The sequence below is a fragment of the Schistocerca serialis genome, chromosome 11 (assembly GCF_023864345.2).
Source record: "Schistocerca serialis cubense isolate TAMUIC-IGC-003099 chromosome 11, iqSchSeri2.2, whole genome shotgun sequence".
Taxonomy (NCBI): Eukaryota; Metazoa; Arthropoda; class Insecta; order Orthoptera; family Acrididae; genus Schistocerca; species Schistocerca serialis.
In genome coordinates, this window is record NC_064648.1 from 132,716,970 (window position 1) to 132,733,919 (window position 16,950).

The 16,950-nt window shown below is 38.9% G+C and overlaps 1 protein-coding gene across 2 annotated transcripts in view; it reads left to right on the forward strand.

Moving 5' to 3' along the window:
• LOC126426940 (uncharacterized) overlaps window positions 1-16,950 on the forward strand; it is a 90,321-nt gene that overhangs the window by 40,903 nt on the left and 32,468 nt on the right. For both annotated transcript variants that reach the window (XM_050089044.1, XM_050089045.1), the window contains exon 5: window positions 15,042-15,322. In XM_050089044.1, coding sequence (XP_049945001.1) covers window positions 15,042-15,322 — 281 coding nt within the window. The remainder of the gene's footprint in view (window positions 1-15,041; window positions 15,323-16,950) is intronic.

Consider the following 16,950-nt stretch of genomic DNA (forward strand, 5'->3'; position numbering starts at 1 on the left):
GAACCATAAATTTCATGGTGGTTATTTATATTTGAAAAACGAAAAAAGATTTATGCATAACTTATAACACTCCTATTAATATAAGGTGGCATTACACTTTTATTGGGTTTATGACCGTGATTGTTTATCTAATGTATTTAAACAAATGGACCACAGGTTTTGTCTCCAAAGTACGACATTATTTTATACAGAAGAATATAGATTAGAAAGTGCTATTTGAACATGGTCCGCCTTCATAGCGGAGTCTTCGGTGTGGCCGGCTACCACATGTGGAGGGCCCGGGTTCGATTCCCAGTACTGCCCAGGATTTTTTTTCTTGGTGAGAGGACTTAAAGGGGGTCCACTCAGTCTCACAATACCAATTAAGGAGCTGCTTGAATGAGAAACAGTGGCTTCAGGTCTATAAAGCTGACACCATATGTCTGAGGATGATACAGTGGGCCTTCGGTCCCGATTGGCCCACCTGGGGGAGGGGGGGAGAAGCTATTTGATCATAGATTCATTTAGCAATTGTAATCATTTGTAGCCAGGGAAAATTATGGGCCACTGTCAAAATTGGACCTTTAGTTTTGAAATAACGTTCATTAAATAAAATAGAACCTTCTAGCATTTATCTCAGGTGAGGACAGATTCACAAAATAAATCACTGACAACAGCTTTTATGTTGTTCTGTATGGTAGGGTATTAACAGACAAGCAAACTTCTCTTTCACGGTAATATTTGCTAATTGAACTGCTCAACTTGAAAGAACATCACTCTTGTGATACCTGTTCAAGCAATGAGCAAACCTAATTGTAGAATATGGGGTCTTTCAATGCGATAATGTGTAGCAACACTTATTTTGAACACTCTTAAACTCGAAATGCAATTACTTTCTTCAGCAGGCAAATTTTCAATTCAGATTGTGAAATCTAAAAAATGGATTCTTTCATCAATAAGAAAAGTTACTTATAATTTTAGCACTTCGATTATTATTGATATTATTATTATTGTTATTATTATCATCATCATCATCATTATTAACATAGTCAAAATCAACATTATAGACACTCATATAATATCAGAGATTGTAGCTCAGGCTATGTGACTAAGGTCAGTAACTTAAGCATAACACACAAAGATTAAATTTCAGAAATGTACCACATCACAGTTAAGGAGAACAGGTTCATGAATTGTTAGAAATCTAAAGAAATAGTATTTTGCTTTGAGGCGGTGATGCATTGAGCTGCAGCATTACTGGTGTCAATTAGTATTGTGTGAGCATACAAATTGCTCTAATATAATTATTCTTTCCACATCCAAACATCACAGAACATTGCACAAGCATTCCCCATTGCAGTAAGCCGGTAATGTGTCCATCCAAGGCTCATTTCCAGAAAGTTTGCCATCCCACTTCAATTACACAGTGTTGACAGCCTAAAGACTATCGACTGACTGGTGGTCGTTCCTCTCTGGGCGATCATTGCATGCCTTACACCTTTTATTGTGGCATGCTAACCACCTTCTATACACAGAGGGACTTCCCTCCAGCTTTTCCGTCCATAACAGTACATTTTCACCTATCGATATGCAGCATGAAACAGTAATATAAACCAACATTTTACAATGCAGTAAATCACACAAAAGGGACCTTACCTCAGTGAAAATGGATCTTCCCTTCTCAAATTGCATGCATGTGCAGATTGAGATGTGGAACAATGGTTTCGGATAAAAACTGAACGATGTTCAGGAACCAAAGGATGTACAGCATGATAGTATCGTCGAAGTCTTCTAGAGGCTTGCAGGGAATGTGTATTGCTTTGCAGGACATTGGTGAGGTGGGTAAAAAGATGTGGCAGACATTTGTTGAGCAGATTGTGCCTGTGCTAGTGTAGAAACATCTGCTGTTACCACTTTACTGGACAGTGATTAATGCCAAATTATTTGTGAGTTGGTCTGAAAGATAGAATTAATGCATTCGGCTGTTCTTCACATTTTAAAGGAACGCCTGAGAATGAGAAACATTACATCATAATGAAATCCTCACGATTTGAAGGGAATTGAAAAATTTGTACAGCAGGATACTGCTCGTACCCACTCAGAACACTGTGAAGGCAGAGGAGAGGCTTTCTTATGCTGTTTCATTACTCTGAGTAAGACACTGACCAAATCACAAGGGCCACACCTAAAATGCCAATCAAATACATGCCCTCATTATGAGTCACTATGGTGCTGAAAGTTTGTCAGAATCCCAGCAGTGTGACAGTTAAGCTGATTCTTTTGTGTGACTTCAATGGTGTTATCTTAAGTCCATGTGTTTTTGTCTAGGTTTGGAACACAGCATCCGACCAGCTTTGAGAAAGGAGCAGCAACACTCCCTGTGGAACTCACCAGTCATTTTGCAGGACAGTGCTCAGCGCATACTGTGAAAGCTGTGGCTGATTTGTTTCATTTATGGTTGTGGGAAATGCTGTTCCATCGAACATACTCCACAGACTTAAGCCCTCGTGAGTTCGACTCGATTCCTAAGACAGAGGGGGCACATGTGGCATTCACTTCAGAATTCTTGCAGAGATTTGCCAGACAGTAGACTGCCTCATTCGAACTGTCGAAACAGCTGGCACTGCGAAAAGTATACTGTGACTTCCAGGTTGCTGCAACAGCTACACCTAATGCTGATGACTACTTTGAAGGACAGAAAAACTTTAAAATTCATAACTATTGTGTATTAGTTGTGAATAAATAGTTGCCACTGTTAAAGTTTCAACACTTCTTCTTCTACTACATATGAATCACTACAGATTATGTTTATTTCTACTGTCATTCCTTTCTTTTCTTCCACATTTTTCAATGTTTCTTTCTTCTGTCCAAGTGGCCACAGACTACTTTTGTTGTTCTTCATGGAGACCATTGGAATGTTGCAATTTCTCTTTGAGTGGTAGTTGTTCCTCAGTATCTTGTAGAATAAGTCAGAGTTTTTCTGTGACTCTTTCAATTTCTTTAAACCGCATGTCTTCCACTTTTAATTTGTTAATATAAGTGAACAGTCTCTTTGTCACTCTGTTGGGATTAATCCTTTGGATGTGGCCATGGAAAGCTATTCTTCTTGTCCTAATCACATCTGCAATTTTTTAAATATATATATAAAGATCACTATTGTGATGCATTCCGTATAGTGTTGGCTCTTTAACTGGTCTAAAAACTTTCTGTTCTGTCACTTATAAAAGACCCTTGAATTTGTCAGTTCGCTCTGTTTTTTTTTTTTTTTTTTTTTCATTTTCATGATCTTGGAGGCTGCTGTTTGTTATGAATTTGGTATCCTAGAGCGGGGATCGGTAAGCCTGCTTTTGCAACTTGTTCTTTCAGCAGTTGTATGTGTCTAGTGGCTATTTCCTTTGAGCTTGAAAAATACCTATGTCCTCTGTAAATGCAAGACAGTCTGTTTGTAGCTTGTTCTTTGTGTAACCTAATCTAACTCCGGCATTGGTCTGGCTTTCTGCTAATCACATTCTCTATTCTCTTATGACTGTTTAGAACACAGTTAAAGAGCAGCAAGGAGAGAACATCCCCCAGTCCGACTCCAGTTTTAAGCACAAAACTTCTAGAAATTTCACCTCTGTATTTCGTGGACTGACTGGCTGTTCCTTTGGTTCTTGATACAAAATTTTATACATTATGAATAAAAACACTGTGCAATATTCTGCAGTTATTATTATTTATTTTACAAAATGGTTTTCAGCTGCAATTAAGTCATCAGGTACAGAGATAAATATTTGTGGTAGTGAAATTTTTGTAAGTTTTAAACTAGTGTCTCTATTGAGTATCTTGGTTTCCAAAGGTAACAGTTGTTAATGTTTGTTTTAGGACTAAAACGAAAGGAATTATTTCAGTGATAATGTGATGTAAGAGTATTTAATTTAGATAAAATATGTGACACATTGTCCTAAATTCACTTTGGAATGGGTGTTCATTAGCGTTTGCTTAATTACAGCTGTGGTTTCACTAAGCCCAGTTCATTGAGAATTTGAAGTAGTGACTTGCTATCAACAGAGTGATAGGCTTTTCTGGAGTCAACTAAAGTTCCAGTCCTTGTATTAGTTTGTGTCTCTGGGTTTTCCTGGCCAGATAGTAGTTCCTGTAAGTTCAGGACAACCGCTGTTATATGTTTAATTTCTTTGAGTGCTGACCCATATTTCTTGCATCCGTCAGGCACCTCCATCTTAGCACTTTTCCGTCCACACATCTCATACAAATTTATTCCCTTGGCGCCGGCAGCACGAATTCGGATTACTTGGCTTCTCACCGGCCGCTTGTCATCTTTCCGTTGATGACAAGCTTCAAACACATTGAATTTTGCACGCTTTAATTTTTCCGGAAATCCTCTATTTTACCGTATTGTTCCACAAACTGTAATTTTCTTTTCAAGTACCTTTTCTGCAAGTTCTACACTGTTATAATAATTATCCATGTAGAGATGTCACTTTCTATAAGAAGGTGTCAATAGTTCCACCATTGCTTTTACCAAAGGCTGTCCAGCACCAGAATATATCTTGAATGAGGAAATGTATCCTGTACTCGAATCACACAGCATCCGAATGAGTATGCCATATTTTGTAATTTTCGACGGATTGTAAACTTTAAAATTTAACGGTCCACACTATTCCTTCACCAATTGAGATATTTTGACTTGGATTAAACTTTTTGGAAAAATAATCAATTATGAATTCCACTTTGAAAAGCCAGTCAGCATTATCCGCATATTTTTCCCCCAGTTTCCGTCTGTTGCAATTTTGACTGTAGTACTTGTTTGTTTCATTGCTAATATATTCAAATAGATCATTACCAATATATAATTCTACGGTATCCGCAATGCTCTGTGTATCTTTGGGAAATATGTTTGGACCCTGAGATCCTTCAAATTTATTATTGGTCCTCAGTAAATCAGACCACTGTGCACTGTCTTCTTCGTCTGATTCATCCGAATCAGTTGACAATCATAGCATTCGCTGAATTCTTCTTGGACGTGTTTCAATATCTTCTGAAGATTCTGCTTCACTTTCATTTTTTTTATATCCAGTGTCTTCTTCCCAATTGACCAAGTTGTCCAGAACAAATCTTCCACGCATTCATTGTAAGTAATTGTATCGTCTCTTTCGTCTGCCGTGATGAAAGAGCACAAGTACTTATAAAAACAAAAAACTTGTTGACGTGTGTAGCTTATTGTTACCTAAAGAAAACACCAACAGAATGCAAAAGATACTAAAGTGCTGTCGCCGGCCACTGCGATACTATGCTCATGACACAACTGTGGTGTCACCGGTCACTGAGCGATACTATGCACTCGACGCCATTGTGGTGTTGCTGGCCATTGACCGCTATTTCGCACACGACACCACTGTGGTGTCGCCGGATGGCAGAGTGTTAAGGGTTGTGCATGTTGCAGTGTTGTTAGTCTTGTGTTCAGATTGCCATGAAAGACCCCTGCATCTTGGAGTACAAAATACCTACCAAAAACCACTGTAAACAAGCATTTGAGTTGATACAGGTTCCTTAGAGAAGGCAGCAGAACTTTCTGTATAGAATTATTTCTTCTCAGAGATTTTTGACATATTTTGCCTGCCACTAATGTGTGTGCAGTGCCTGTCAAGCGAGGGAGTCCCTTTGCGTACGGGGTAAATTGGTGGATTTACAGTGCATGCTCGATTGGTCACAGCCTGCAGATGACAGATTTCAGTAAGCGTCACTGCCTCATTGAAAGTGCGGCATTTTTATCCATGATTTTATTGTAGTGCAATTTTGGATTTTCAAATTTGTTTATATTGTTGAGAGGAAGTCAGTGTGGGCAATAGATAGAACAACATCGTGGCAATAGCTGATGGCTTGTATGCTATGCACTCGTATATTTCATGAAAGAAGTATCACATGACAGGTTGCCGAAAGACAGTATTCCAGCCATGTGGACCTGCCCCAGAATTACGGGAACATTCGGAGACTAGCGAAGCCTTGATATGCTGGGAAGGTGGTGTTCTGCATCCTTTGTAAAGTACCGTAATTATAAAGATCTGTAAAATAATGACTGTTACAACTTTATGGATAATATAATAATGAACATAGTAAAAGTAATTTTTTATTGGCCTCATCATAACGTTAATTTATCCAATTCATCCTCCCCGCCTGCAGCCTTTTCCACTTGTTTTTGAATTGTGCACCTTTACGAACTCTTTTATGATGCTTGATTTCAAATTTTGTAAATAATTTTTTTTATTACACTTTGGCTCACAGTTGGAATACCATATAGAAATGTAGCAACCATCTCTTCAAACACCCTATTTTTAACATTCCTGTTCACCGATTAACTTCCGGAAATAAGGTATTATGTGGTACAGCTATATAAGTTTTTGATGTGACCATTGGTCCACTCCTTCACTCTACTTGTAGCAAGTACAAATTTCTGTCACATGGAAATGACAGAAAAATCACAGGCTTCCTGAATATGACCCGTCACAGAAGTCCGCATATGTACACCCAGTTGGGGAGGCAGTATCCCCAGTTCTGAGAACTGCAGGTAACAGCCTGAAGGTCATGTCCACTAATGTTGAAATGGGGCCTACTGGCTTTCCAGAATCCTCCTGAAATATCCATGGACCATCAATATGCATCTGTGGCCCTTTGGTATGCTCCTCTCATGTGTGGCCAGCTAATCTCTCGAAGCTGCTTTTGCATTTTATTTTCCAGACTCTCGCTGTGCTTGCAGAATGAGTGTTTTGCTCTGCAGTGGAGTGGACATTGTTTTTCAAATTCCTGCTCGATTAAAACTGTGTGGTGTACCAGGACTCGAACCCGGCACCTCACCTTTCATGAGCAGTGCTCTTCCTGACTGCTCATATGGCACGACTGATGACCCAGACCTGCAGAAACAAAACCACTAGGCTGAGATTAAGTGATTTTTCTGCGATATGCTACAGAGTGCTAATTGAGCAAGCTCTGTAAGACAGATTTTGTCAAGTTCAGAAGGCAGAGAGAGGTACTGTCAGACATAAGGTGAAGATGGGTCACGAGTCATATTCGGATAGTTTAGTTGATAGAACACTTGCATGCAAAGATTCGGGGCTCAAATCCGTGTCCAGTGCACAGTTTTAATTTCAGGGAGTTTTCTGCTGAGTCTATTACTATTCTGGAACTCGTGACATTTTTTTCATAGAGTAGTGTAACTATCTGCTAAAATGGTATGAAGAAATGATGTTAATTTTAACTTTTAATTTGCTTCAAACAACTCGTGAATCTTTTTACAGCTGCCAATAAAATTGTGGCAGAAGGTCACAATGTTGAGACAACTAATTAGCGCCCAGATTGCATTTAATGTTACACATGATATGACTACACTTTTACTGATTTTTGAACAACAATGAACTATAATTTTGTTATGTTTATTTAAGGATCATTGAACATTTTTTCTTTCACTCCTGTGCTAGTAGTTGTGAGAAGCAGTCCACTGTTGGGAACAGTTGGCAGTTGAAAGTATAGTTGTTGAATGATTAAATAGTTACTGTTCAAAAACTGTGCATATTTCTGTAATACATGAACTATCACTTGCCTTCTATTTGAATTTATGCAATGTTATTAGTATCACAGGGACATACGTTACATTTTCAGAGGTACATAACAGTAACAATAAGCACAAATAAGAGCACTCTAATAATTGTTATGGGTTATTCTATTATCCCCGGTGCTGTTGTAATTTTGTATTATTTTGAAAACAACTGGGCTATAAGAGGAAGTCCAGTCCCTCAAATTTGCCCCCATCCAAACAAAAAGGAACTAGAGAAAGATGTAAAATGGAAATTGTCTGTTTCTGTGTAAATGGTGTGAGAGATCCTTTGTTTCTGCACCATCAAATACAATTGGTATAAAACTAGTAACTAATGTTAAAAGATAATCCTCATCACTCAAAGAAACACATTATAGTTCCCCTAATGTCCATCCTGAAGCTGAACTTGTGACGAAGCAAGCTTGGATATTTTTACTTCTCCTCTTGTTTAGCCATCTGCCTCCTTAAATTCTTTTTTTCACTTTTAACTAATTACCATTGACATACACGAGTGTAATCTGCGTTTTTGTGAAAGAGAAAGGTTGGCCCCCAGTTTTAAAGAATATAACACAAGATCTAATTTTGTGCTTAGTTTTATGCATGTAATTGATTTTCTAATTTATTTGGACTATTCCTAGTTAATACTTTCATTATAGGGTGAAATCAGTGATTGTTTTGACACTTAAATTCTATTGCTAACATGTAAACAAATATAAATTCTGTACTAATTATAAACATTTGTAGGAACAACTAATAGTTTTCCTAAAGGATCTGTTTGGCTCTATTCGAAAACAGGTTAGCAAAGCCTGCCCTTAATTAATTCCGAAGTAATTAACAGTTTTGTCAAAAGTATTGTTTGTGTAACTATATATGTTAATTTAATGATTTAAACAAATAATTCGGCCTAAGTCTTGTAGTAGAAGAAACTGTCAAAAAGAACCAATATTTTGATGTATTCAATTAATTTAATGAGTTAATTTTTAATTGTAATTTCTGTAAATTAAACTTTGAACAATGTGTAGTTTCAGTACCTATTATTGTGAGGATATATAAGGGCCCCAATTTTTGATCCCAAGACAGTCAGTCCACGTATAAGTTTCAGACGAGAAACCTGTGTTGGTTAGAACAACAACAATGCTTTAACTTAACTGTGAAATAAGTGTTAAACAATTAGGCTGTGTGTTATAACAATGACAGTGTCTCCTCCATACGTACCTTTCTATTCTTCAAGAACTGTGAACTTTGTGGTTAGGTTTTTAGTGCTCATAAATGTTAAATAGTAAACTATTGTAGCAGTATGTGGAGGTTTGCCTGCAAGCTATCAATGAGACTTATCAAAAGTTAAACAATAGTTAACTAGTAAATGTATATATTGGGGTTGCGGGGGGGGGGGGGGGGGGGGGGTACAGTGAAAGTAAAGAACTGTGAAATGCAAATGCGCACCTGTCGGCTACATCATTTAAAGTTGTCAGTGTTGAACTTCCACCCCCATTTTTCAGCCCATATAGCAACACAGTATGCCGACACCAAGGACAGTCCATGGGGGCGGGGGAAAAAAAGGGGGGGGGGGGGCGCGAACCATCACAAACTGACCCAATGAGTCCAAGTGTGACTCAGTAGAGGACAAATATCAGTGACAGAAAATGGTACTGGGCTCTTTTCAATTGGTTATTGGGTCTAACTGTACACAATGACTTGATACTCTACTGCACATGGGGAAATACAATCTGTCATAAATTTTCAAAAGAGAAATACTCAGGTATACAGGAAGTATTCAATGCCAGCAAAAGGACCTGGAGGAACCCTGAACTCTAATACTGTAGAAGACAAATTCTGGCTTGATGGAATGAAGCACTTGATTGTGAAAATACGGGAACTCAGATGAAGATAGTGTCTTGGAATAATTTGTAGGACATCAGCATGTACCCAGTGCACGAAATGTTATGTGGGGCTTTGGACTGTGTTTTTTTTTGTCATCATATCAAGTAATTTGTTGTTTTTGTTTGTTATTTGTAATCAAATGTAATTTGGTTCTTTCAGTGCAAAATTTGTAACCTTTTCATATAAGTGTATGTTTTGCTCTCAGCAGTGCTTAGCAATACACATTTAGCACAGTAGAGTATATTAAAACTAGAAAAGTAAATATCTCTTTTTCATTTTAAATGCTGCTTTTCCAATGTGACAAAGTTGAAAGTAATAACTGTATAATAATGAACAAGAAAAACAATTCAGGCATTAACAGGTTAAGTTCCAATTCTTTTTTCGTCAAGCCCATCATTACTTCACTGTCGATAGAAGGGACCAAGTATTGATGCATGTACCGTCTTATTCATACACCTTAACAAATAAAATAAGATGGGTTATATACATTTTGACACTGTATCTAAACAACTTTTCATGATACACCATCAACTGATGCTAAAACTGACTAAATACAGATTGAAAATCAACTCTGACGGACGTTCAGACACCCTAGTATTTATACAGTCACAGTAATCCAAATTTGCATATATCTCATGAAATTTACAATTTTGACAAATTTACAGTCAAGCGGTTTAATCATACAATGAAGGCTCTCATGACCGGATGTTTCAGCTGCTGAGAATTTTTCCGTGTTGTAGGGCCATTGTCCATGGAACTCTTCAATCCCTGACATTATGTCCAAGGCTATGTTGGACATCTTCGTAGGTGCTCTTGGTTGTGCTGAGTCTTGCTGACTGATGAGTCGGACGTCGAAGAGCGGCCTAAATACTGTGGAAAGTGGCCATGGTCTGGGTTTCACGTGATAGCAGAGATAAACCGTGTCAAGATAAAATGTTTTAACTATCGATTATAGTACATCAAAGATAAAAACTTCTCTTCGATTCTGTAGTGCAACAGTCCATATATCACTGAGTTTCATGGCTTCTTCTTTTCTCTCAAAATTATCTCCATGTTTATATATTTCAATGGCTTCTCTATATAGCTGTGGATAATAGTTCATCATAGTACATAAAACTTCAGTTTCTGAAAATTTCACTACGTGGTCGCCTGATTGAAGAGCATGTTCTGCCACGGCTGATTTGTCTGTTTTCCCTAGTCGGCAAAGACTTTTATGTTCCTTCAACCGTGTATTCATAGTTCTCTTTGTAGTTCCAATTCCGTGTACGTGCAGCAAGGTCTACATTGGAACTACAAAGAGAAGTGTGAATACACGGTTGAAGGAACATAAGTCTTTGCTGACTAGGGAAAACAGACAAATCAGCCATGGAGGAACATGTTCTTCAATCAGGTGACCACATCGTGGAATTTTCGGAAACTGAAGTTTTATGTACTGTGATGAACTATTATACATGGCTATATAGAGAAGCCATCAAAATATATAAAAATGGGGATAATTTTAACAGAGAAGAAGACACTGAGTCAGTCGGCAAGACTCAGCGGAGCAGCGCCTCTGAGGAAGTCCAGTGCAGTCCTGGACGAAATGTAAGGAGCAGAAAAGTTCTTGGACCATGACCTCACATCCCGGAAAGTATATCAACAGCCAGAAGCCACGAAACTCAGTGATATATGGACTGTGGCACTACAGAATCGATGAGTAGTTTTTATCTTTGATGTACTATAATCGATAGTTAAAACATTTTATCTTGACACGGTTTATCTCTGCTATCACGTGAAACCCAGACCATGGCCACTTTCCACAGTATTTAGGCCGCTCTTCGACGTCCGACTCATCAGTCGGCAAGACTCAGCACAACCAGGAGCACCTAAGAAGATGTCCAACGTAGCCTTGGATGAAACTTCAGGGATTGAAGAGTTCCATGGACCACGGCCACACAACCCGGAAAAATTCTCAGCAGATCAAGCAGTTTAACTTCAGATCAATAACAGTGTCGTGAACATAATGATGTGTAGACATAAATTGATTACTCAGAATAACAGAACATAAATATTTACAGTTCAGTTCAAAATATTCATGGCTTTAATAATACTCCAACATTACTTCCGCGATTTATTCAGTTTTCAAATTTATACTGACTTCTTGATCACCTGGTACATAGAACATACAAATGTAAGTAAGTGCACCTGCTTTGTGTGCTTTCAATGCCATTTTGTAAACTTCTCATAGGGCAATGCCTCTTTGTAGCTCTGTAGGTGTCTATTGTTTTCACCTTCAGCCATTTGCACTTTGCTGTTGAAAACTGTCAAAAGTGTTACCAGGTATCAGGGATTTCTTAAAGTTGACCCAACTGTAGGAGTGTCTTATTAGTGAAGAACAAATGTATGAGGGTCATTCCGTAAGCAATGCCTCTTATTTTCTTACATGAAAACTACAGGAGGTACATAAATCACAATAGCACAGATAAGTAGAGCAAGATTTCAGCTGCAGATTCGTTTTTCCACAGTCGCCACCATCCATTATTCACTTTTACCAGTGATGAACCATTCATGAAAACTACAGGAGATACGTAAATGACACCAGCACAGCTAAATACAACAATATTTCAGTTACAGACTGACATTTTTCTATATAGTCACCACCATTCGTTATGAATATTTGCCAATGATGAATCGGAGCCTGCATGCCATGCATCTAAAAATCGGAACCAGCTGAGGCTAACCACTTTCTTAACGCTTTGACAACAGCATTCAAATCTTGAAAATGTTCAACAGGTAGTCCATCTTTCAGAGGCCCAAAGAGATGGAAGTCGGGAGGTGCCAAATCTGGACTGTACAGTGTGTGTGTGTTAAGACACTCCTGCCGAATTTTGCAGTGGGTTGAGTGGTCGCAAAACTGGTGTGGGGGCTGGCGTTATCATGTTGCAGGTGAAAGTTGGTCTTCTCTGGCCTTACCCTGAAAATTCAGGCTTTCAGCTTAGTCAGTGTCGCGTTGTAGAGTGCTGAATTGACAGTTTCTCCAGACTCCAGGACACGCAAAGAACCACACCCTGGTTGGCCCAGATACTGCAAATCACTTGAACTGCACAAGGCTGTGTCTCGAATTTCTTCTTTTACAGAGAATTCGCACATCACCATTCCATGGACTGTCTTTTATAGCCTGGCTTGTAGTGGTGACAATATGCATCATCTCCAGTGGCAATGCTATTCAGAAGCAAATCCCAATAAATTTCAATTCAATAACTTTTTTGTTGCCCTGTAAGCATCCGCAGGACCCATTTTGCACAGACTTTGAGATAACCAAGATGTTCCAAGATTGTTTCCAAGGAATTACAGCCAACATTCAGCTTTGCACACAGTCGTCTGGAAGCTGTCCGCCGATCAGCATGGATGGGTTGATCAAGACGCTCTTCATTGCTAGGAATGACAACTGTGGAGAGTCGACTGTGCCGTGGCTTGTCATGCACACCCTTTTCACCACCTTGAAAATGCCTTACCCATCACCTCACATAGACCACATCTATTTTATTGTCTCCATACATGTTTAACAAGTGTTGATGGATTGCAATTGGTGCAATTTCTTCAGCAATGAGAAACTGAATCACACATCACTGTTTTATATGCACGCCCATATCAGACACCCATTTTGGAATACTCCTCTGCTGGTACCAATCACTGTAGAACAATGGAACCACCTACAAATAAAAGAGAAAGGTTCAAGCATTAGCACTACACCAGTGATATCTGGTGCGGATGTCCGAAGTCACCAAAAAAGTTGGAGGCATTGCTTTCGGAATGAGCCTCGTATTAAAGCTTCAATTATGATGCAGCGTTTCTTCATGCATCTCAGTATTTATGATGTCATATCTCTTGAACTGTGTGTCATACAATGATGTGTTTGTGTAGGTACATTCAACCGCATATTTGGATATTGTCTGAAAAATGTGTTGCAAATACAGTTAGTAGCACAGAAGTAATAAATTTAAACTTCATGCATGATGTAGCAGTTTTTCATGCATGTCATTGTTTATTATGTAATGGCTACTGAACTGTGATAGGTAGGTGCTCCTTACCCTATCAGCAATTGTTACCTGTCAGGAAGGCATATGTGTACCACATTTGGTTGAAATTGGTCCAGTGGTTTAGTAGGAGATTTGGAAAGCACACAAATACATTTTTATAATGTTTATGGATTTGTGTTGCATCATAATATAAGTAGCTTTCATTGGTGGATGAGACTCCCTCACAAGTTACGTGCAAAACAGTAAATAGTATATTTACATGACTTTCAACATGACTTTTTACGTATCTGATAAAACAGTATATAAATTGCAGTCAGTGCTAACATAAAGTGTGGATCAGGTTGAATATTAACCCTTTTGCTGCTGCAGATGTGCTGTCTGCATTCTGTGCTGAGAGCGGCTTTTGCTATGGCTGTACTGCTCTCCAGATGTTGGCACCTGTGCTGAGCGATGGCGTTCCAGGCACAATGAAATACTTATTATCAGATTTTAAGAAAACTATTAGGTGACAAGATTTGATTTTTTCACACCTTATGCTCTGATACCTTCCCTCGATAAAGGACTGAATTCCTTTTTGTTATACGTCATAGTTACTTTAGTTCATCAAATTAAGTAAACCTATGAATGGAATTTTAAAGTGTTTGCAGAAGTAAAAATACTTTGCATAAATTTTGTGTATGGTTGATTTTAGCTCTTATGTTGTAGTGTATGTAATTTAGATAAGGTGTCAAAATTTTATTTAAAGTTGAGAGGGGAATTATATCTCATTTAGTTATCTAGTTATTGACTTTTATATCTGATGGCTGGTAGTGTGTGATGCACCTGTGTTGGTTCCTGTGCATTGCAGATTGTGTGGTCATAAGAGTAATCATATTCATAAATGGTTCAAGATACCAAAATGAGGTTTTTTGTAAATGATAGCACACAAAGAGGCACATATGTTGTATGGTAAATACTCAAAACTTCTTTATTCATTGAGATATGGAAGTAACTCATCTGGAGCAGTGAGAGATTGGTGGAAGGGGTGCATAAACACATCAATAGCATGTCAGGAAACTCCAGGGCCCCCTTTAGACACATCTGCAGCACCTGGGGAGCATGCCAGATTAACTCGTCCACAACTAAGTACAGTATTAGTCACTTCATTATTGTGTGCTTTGGTCTGCCACATTAAAGGAGACAGAAACCATGACTGACAGAAAATTTTGAAAATGTTAACTCCTTGATGCCATCAACAGATATTTCATAGGCGTAACCATTATTAGCAGATGTTGTGTATGTAAGTTGATCTCATAGCTATATACACGTAAAATTTAAGTTTACTGTTGCTTCTTATCACAACCAGGATTGCTGATTGTAATTGAAACCAGTTATTTTTGTAAAATATCTATTGATTGTGCCAGGAATTCAGCATTTAAAAAGTTTTTCTTTTTGCATTGGTGCTATATGTAAAGCGTCTCTGCCTGTATTGTTTTGGTCCCATTCTTTGGTAAAGCTGTTTTTTCTGTTAAATGTAGGTTCACATGCCAGACTGGATGGATTATGATGTGATAAAATTCTTTATGCAATTGCAGCCCTTCGGCCCACAGTTACCGGACGAGGAATGGATACGTGCGGGAGTCCGCGAGAGGCGGATAGTTGCATCACACCCTGGTGTCCTCCGCGCTGCACCCGCTACAAGGAATCCACCTACAACTGGTCCCGTGCCTCCGTCGCTTCAGCATTCGCAGACATTGGGTGCCCCGTCAACGGTACCGACCTCTCGGAAGTACGAGGCCAAATTCGTGCCTCGGCAAGTAGGCGTGAAGAGGGTGGTATTCAAGAAAAGCCATAAAAAGGATGAACACAAAGACGGGTAAGTTTCCTCTTTAGGTTGTACTCCATATACACACTTTATTATGCCCGCATGTGATGCCTGCAGCTTATAGACAGATTGAGGTGACAATGGCAGTGGTGAGACACTAGATCCAGAATTTGGAAAACCGTGGTTGAGACTCCCATCTGTCCATCCAGGTTCAAACTTTTCATTGAACACTACTCACAAGTTAGGCTTTTGCCTGTTCTGACTGGCCCTCTGCTATCTACTAGGCAATATGAGGAGTGATGTATGATAGTGACAGAGGTGATTGACATGTCAACAGTGCCTCAAGTCATTACTGCCCGTTACGTGGTGTCAAGGTTGAGGAGGGGCTTGTGGCTCTTAGGATTTGCATTTTGCAGGACTTTCTAGCTTCTGATATTGTGTGCTTTCAGGTGAGTACCTTTGTGTCATTAGTTGTAATAAACCCTGTATAATGCAGAGAAGGCATGAAAATACCCAGACCGTGCAATATTAGTTGGAGGTGACTTTAACACACCAAATATAGACTAGGATGTCTATAGATTCTTTGCAGGTGGTATGGACAGGCAGTCTTGTAAAATACTTGTAAACATGTTTTCCAAAATCCGTCTCGAGCAGCTTGTTCGACAGCCCATGCACAATGGAAATGTTTTGGACCTTGTAGCTACAAATAGGCTTGACATTAATGACAGTGCCAGTGTGGAGAAGTGGTTGCCAACATGGGGAGCATTCCGCTTGGGAGGGTGTGAGATATTTATTGGGGGGGGGGGGGGGGGGGCAGATGCAGATGCAGGATGTTGAAATGTGACTAGATTGCTAAAGAATAGCTTCAGCAAATGGGCTTGGAAGAATTTTCAGCTGGTTTACTTCCTACTTATCCAGGAGTGGCAGAGGAAGCCTTTTAAGCCTTCATACAGTAGTCATTTACTTACCTATGTGTGAGATCGGATCCTTGAGAATAGCTAGCCATTGTGAGAGCAAAACACTACAATTGTCTGAACGTGGAGAGTGACCTTCGATGTGCTATAACTAGTTTCAAACCAAACATTCAGGAGCTGCTGAAGAAAAAAGTTCCAACTGTCCCATTGATATCCTGGGTTTTTGTTGTGACTTTCCACCACACAAAAAATTTTAGATTGAAAAGTGTTGTTCAAGAGTTTTGCTACCAAGTCATTTGAAACATTATAGTTTTGTATTTCTCTACATTTGATAATCCTCTCTTACTAAAGTGTGGACTGAAGATTATTGTTCAGCAAAGATTTTTTAAAGAAGCAAAAATAAATAAATACAATAAATAAAGGGGGGCATAGACATTCTGGAGTTGCAAAGAGGGGTGCCAGGTAGAAAAGGTTAGGAATCACCGGTGCAGAGACAGGGATTAGTGATTGTGATGTCATCATAGCGACATTGGTTACTAAAATTAATAAATCGATCAAGAAGGCCAACAGAGTAAGCATCACAGGCACACGGTAGTATGTAAACTAGCACAGTAGTGTCCAGTTGCGGGAGACGTGTCAGTAAGAAAGACCGCCAGGTGAGGGCCATGTGTTGTGATCTACTTCCTACTCACAGGAGGAACAACATGTACTGAAGTTTTTTCAAAAATCAAAATGGTTTGTATTGAAGGTGTTATGAACACAATG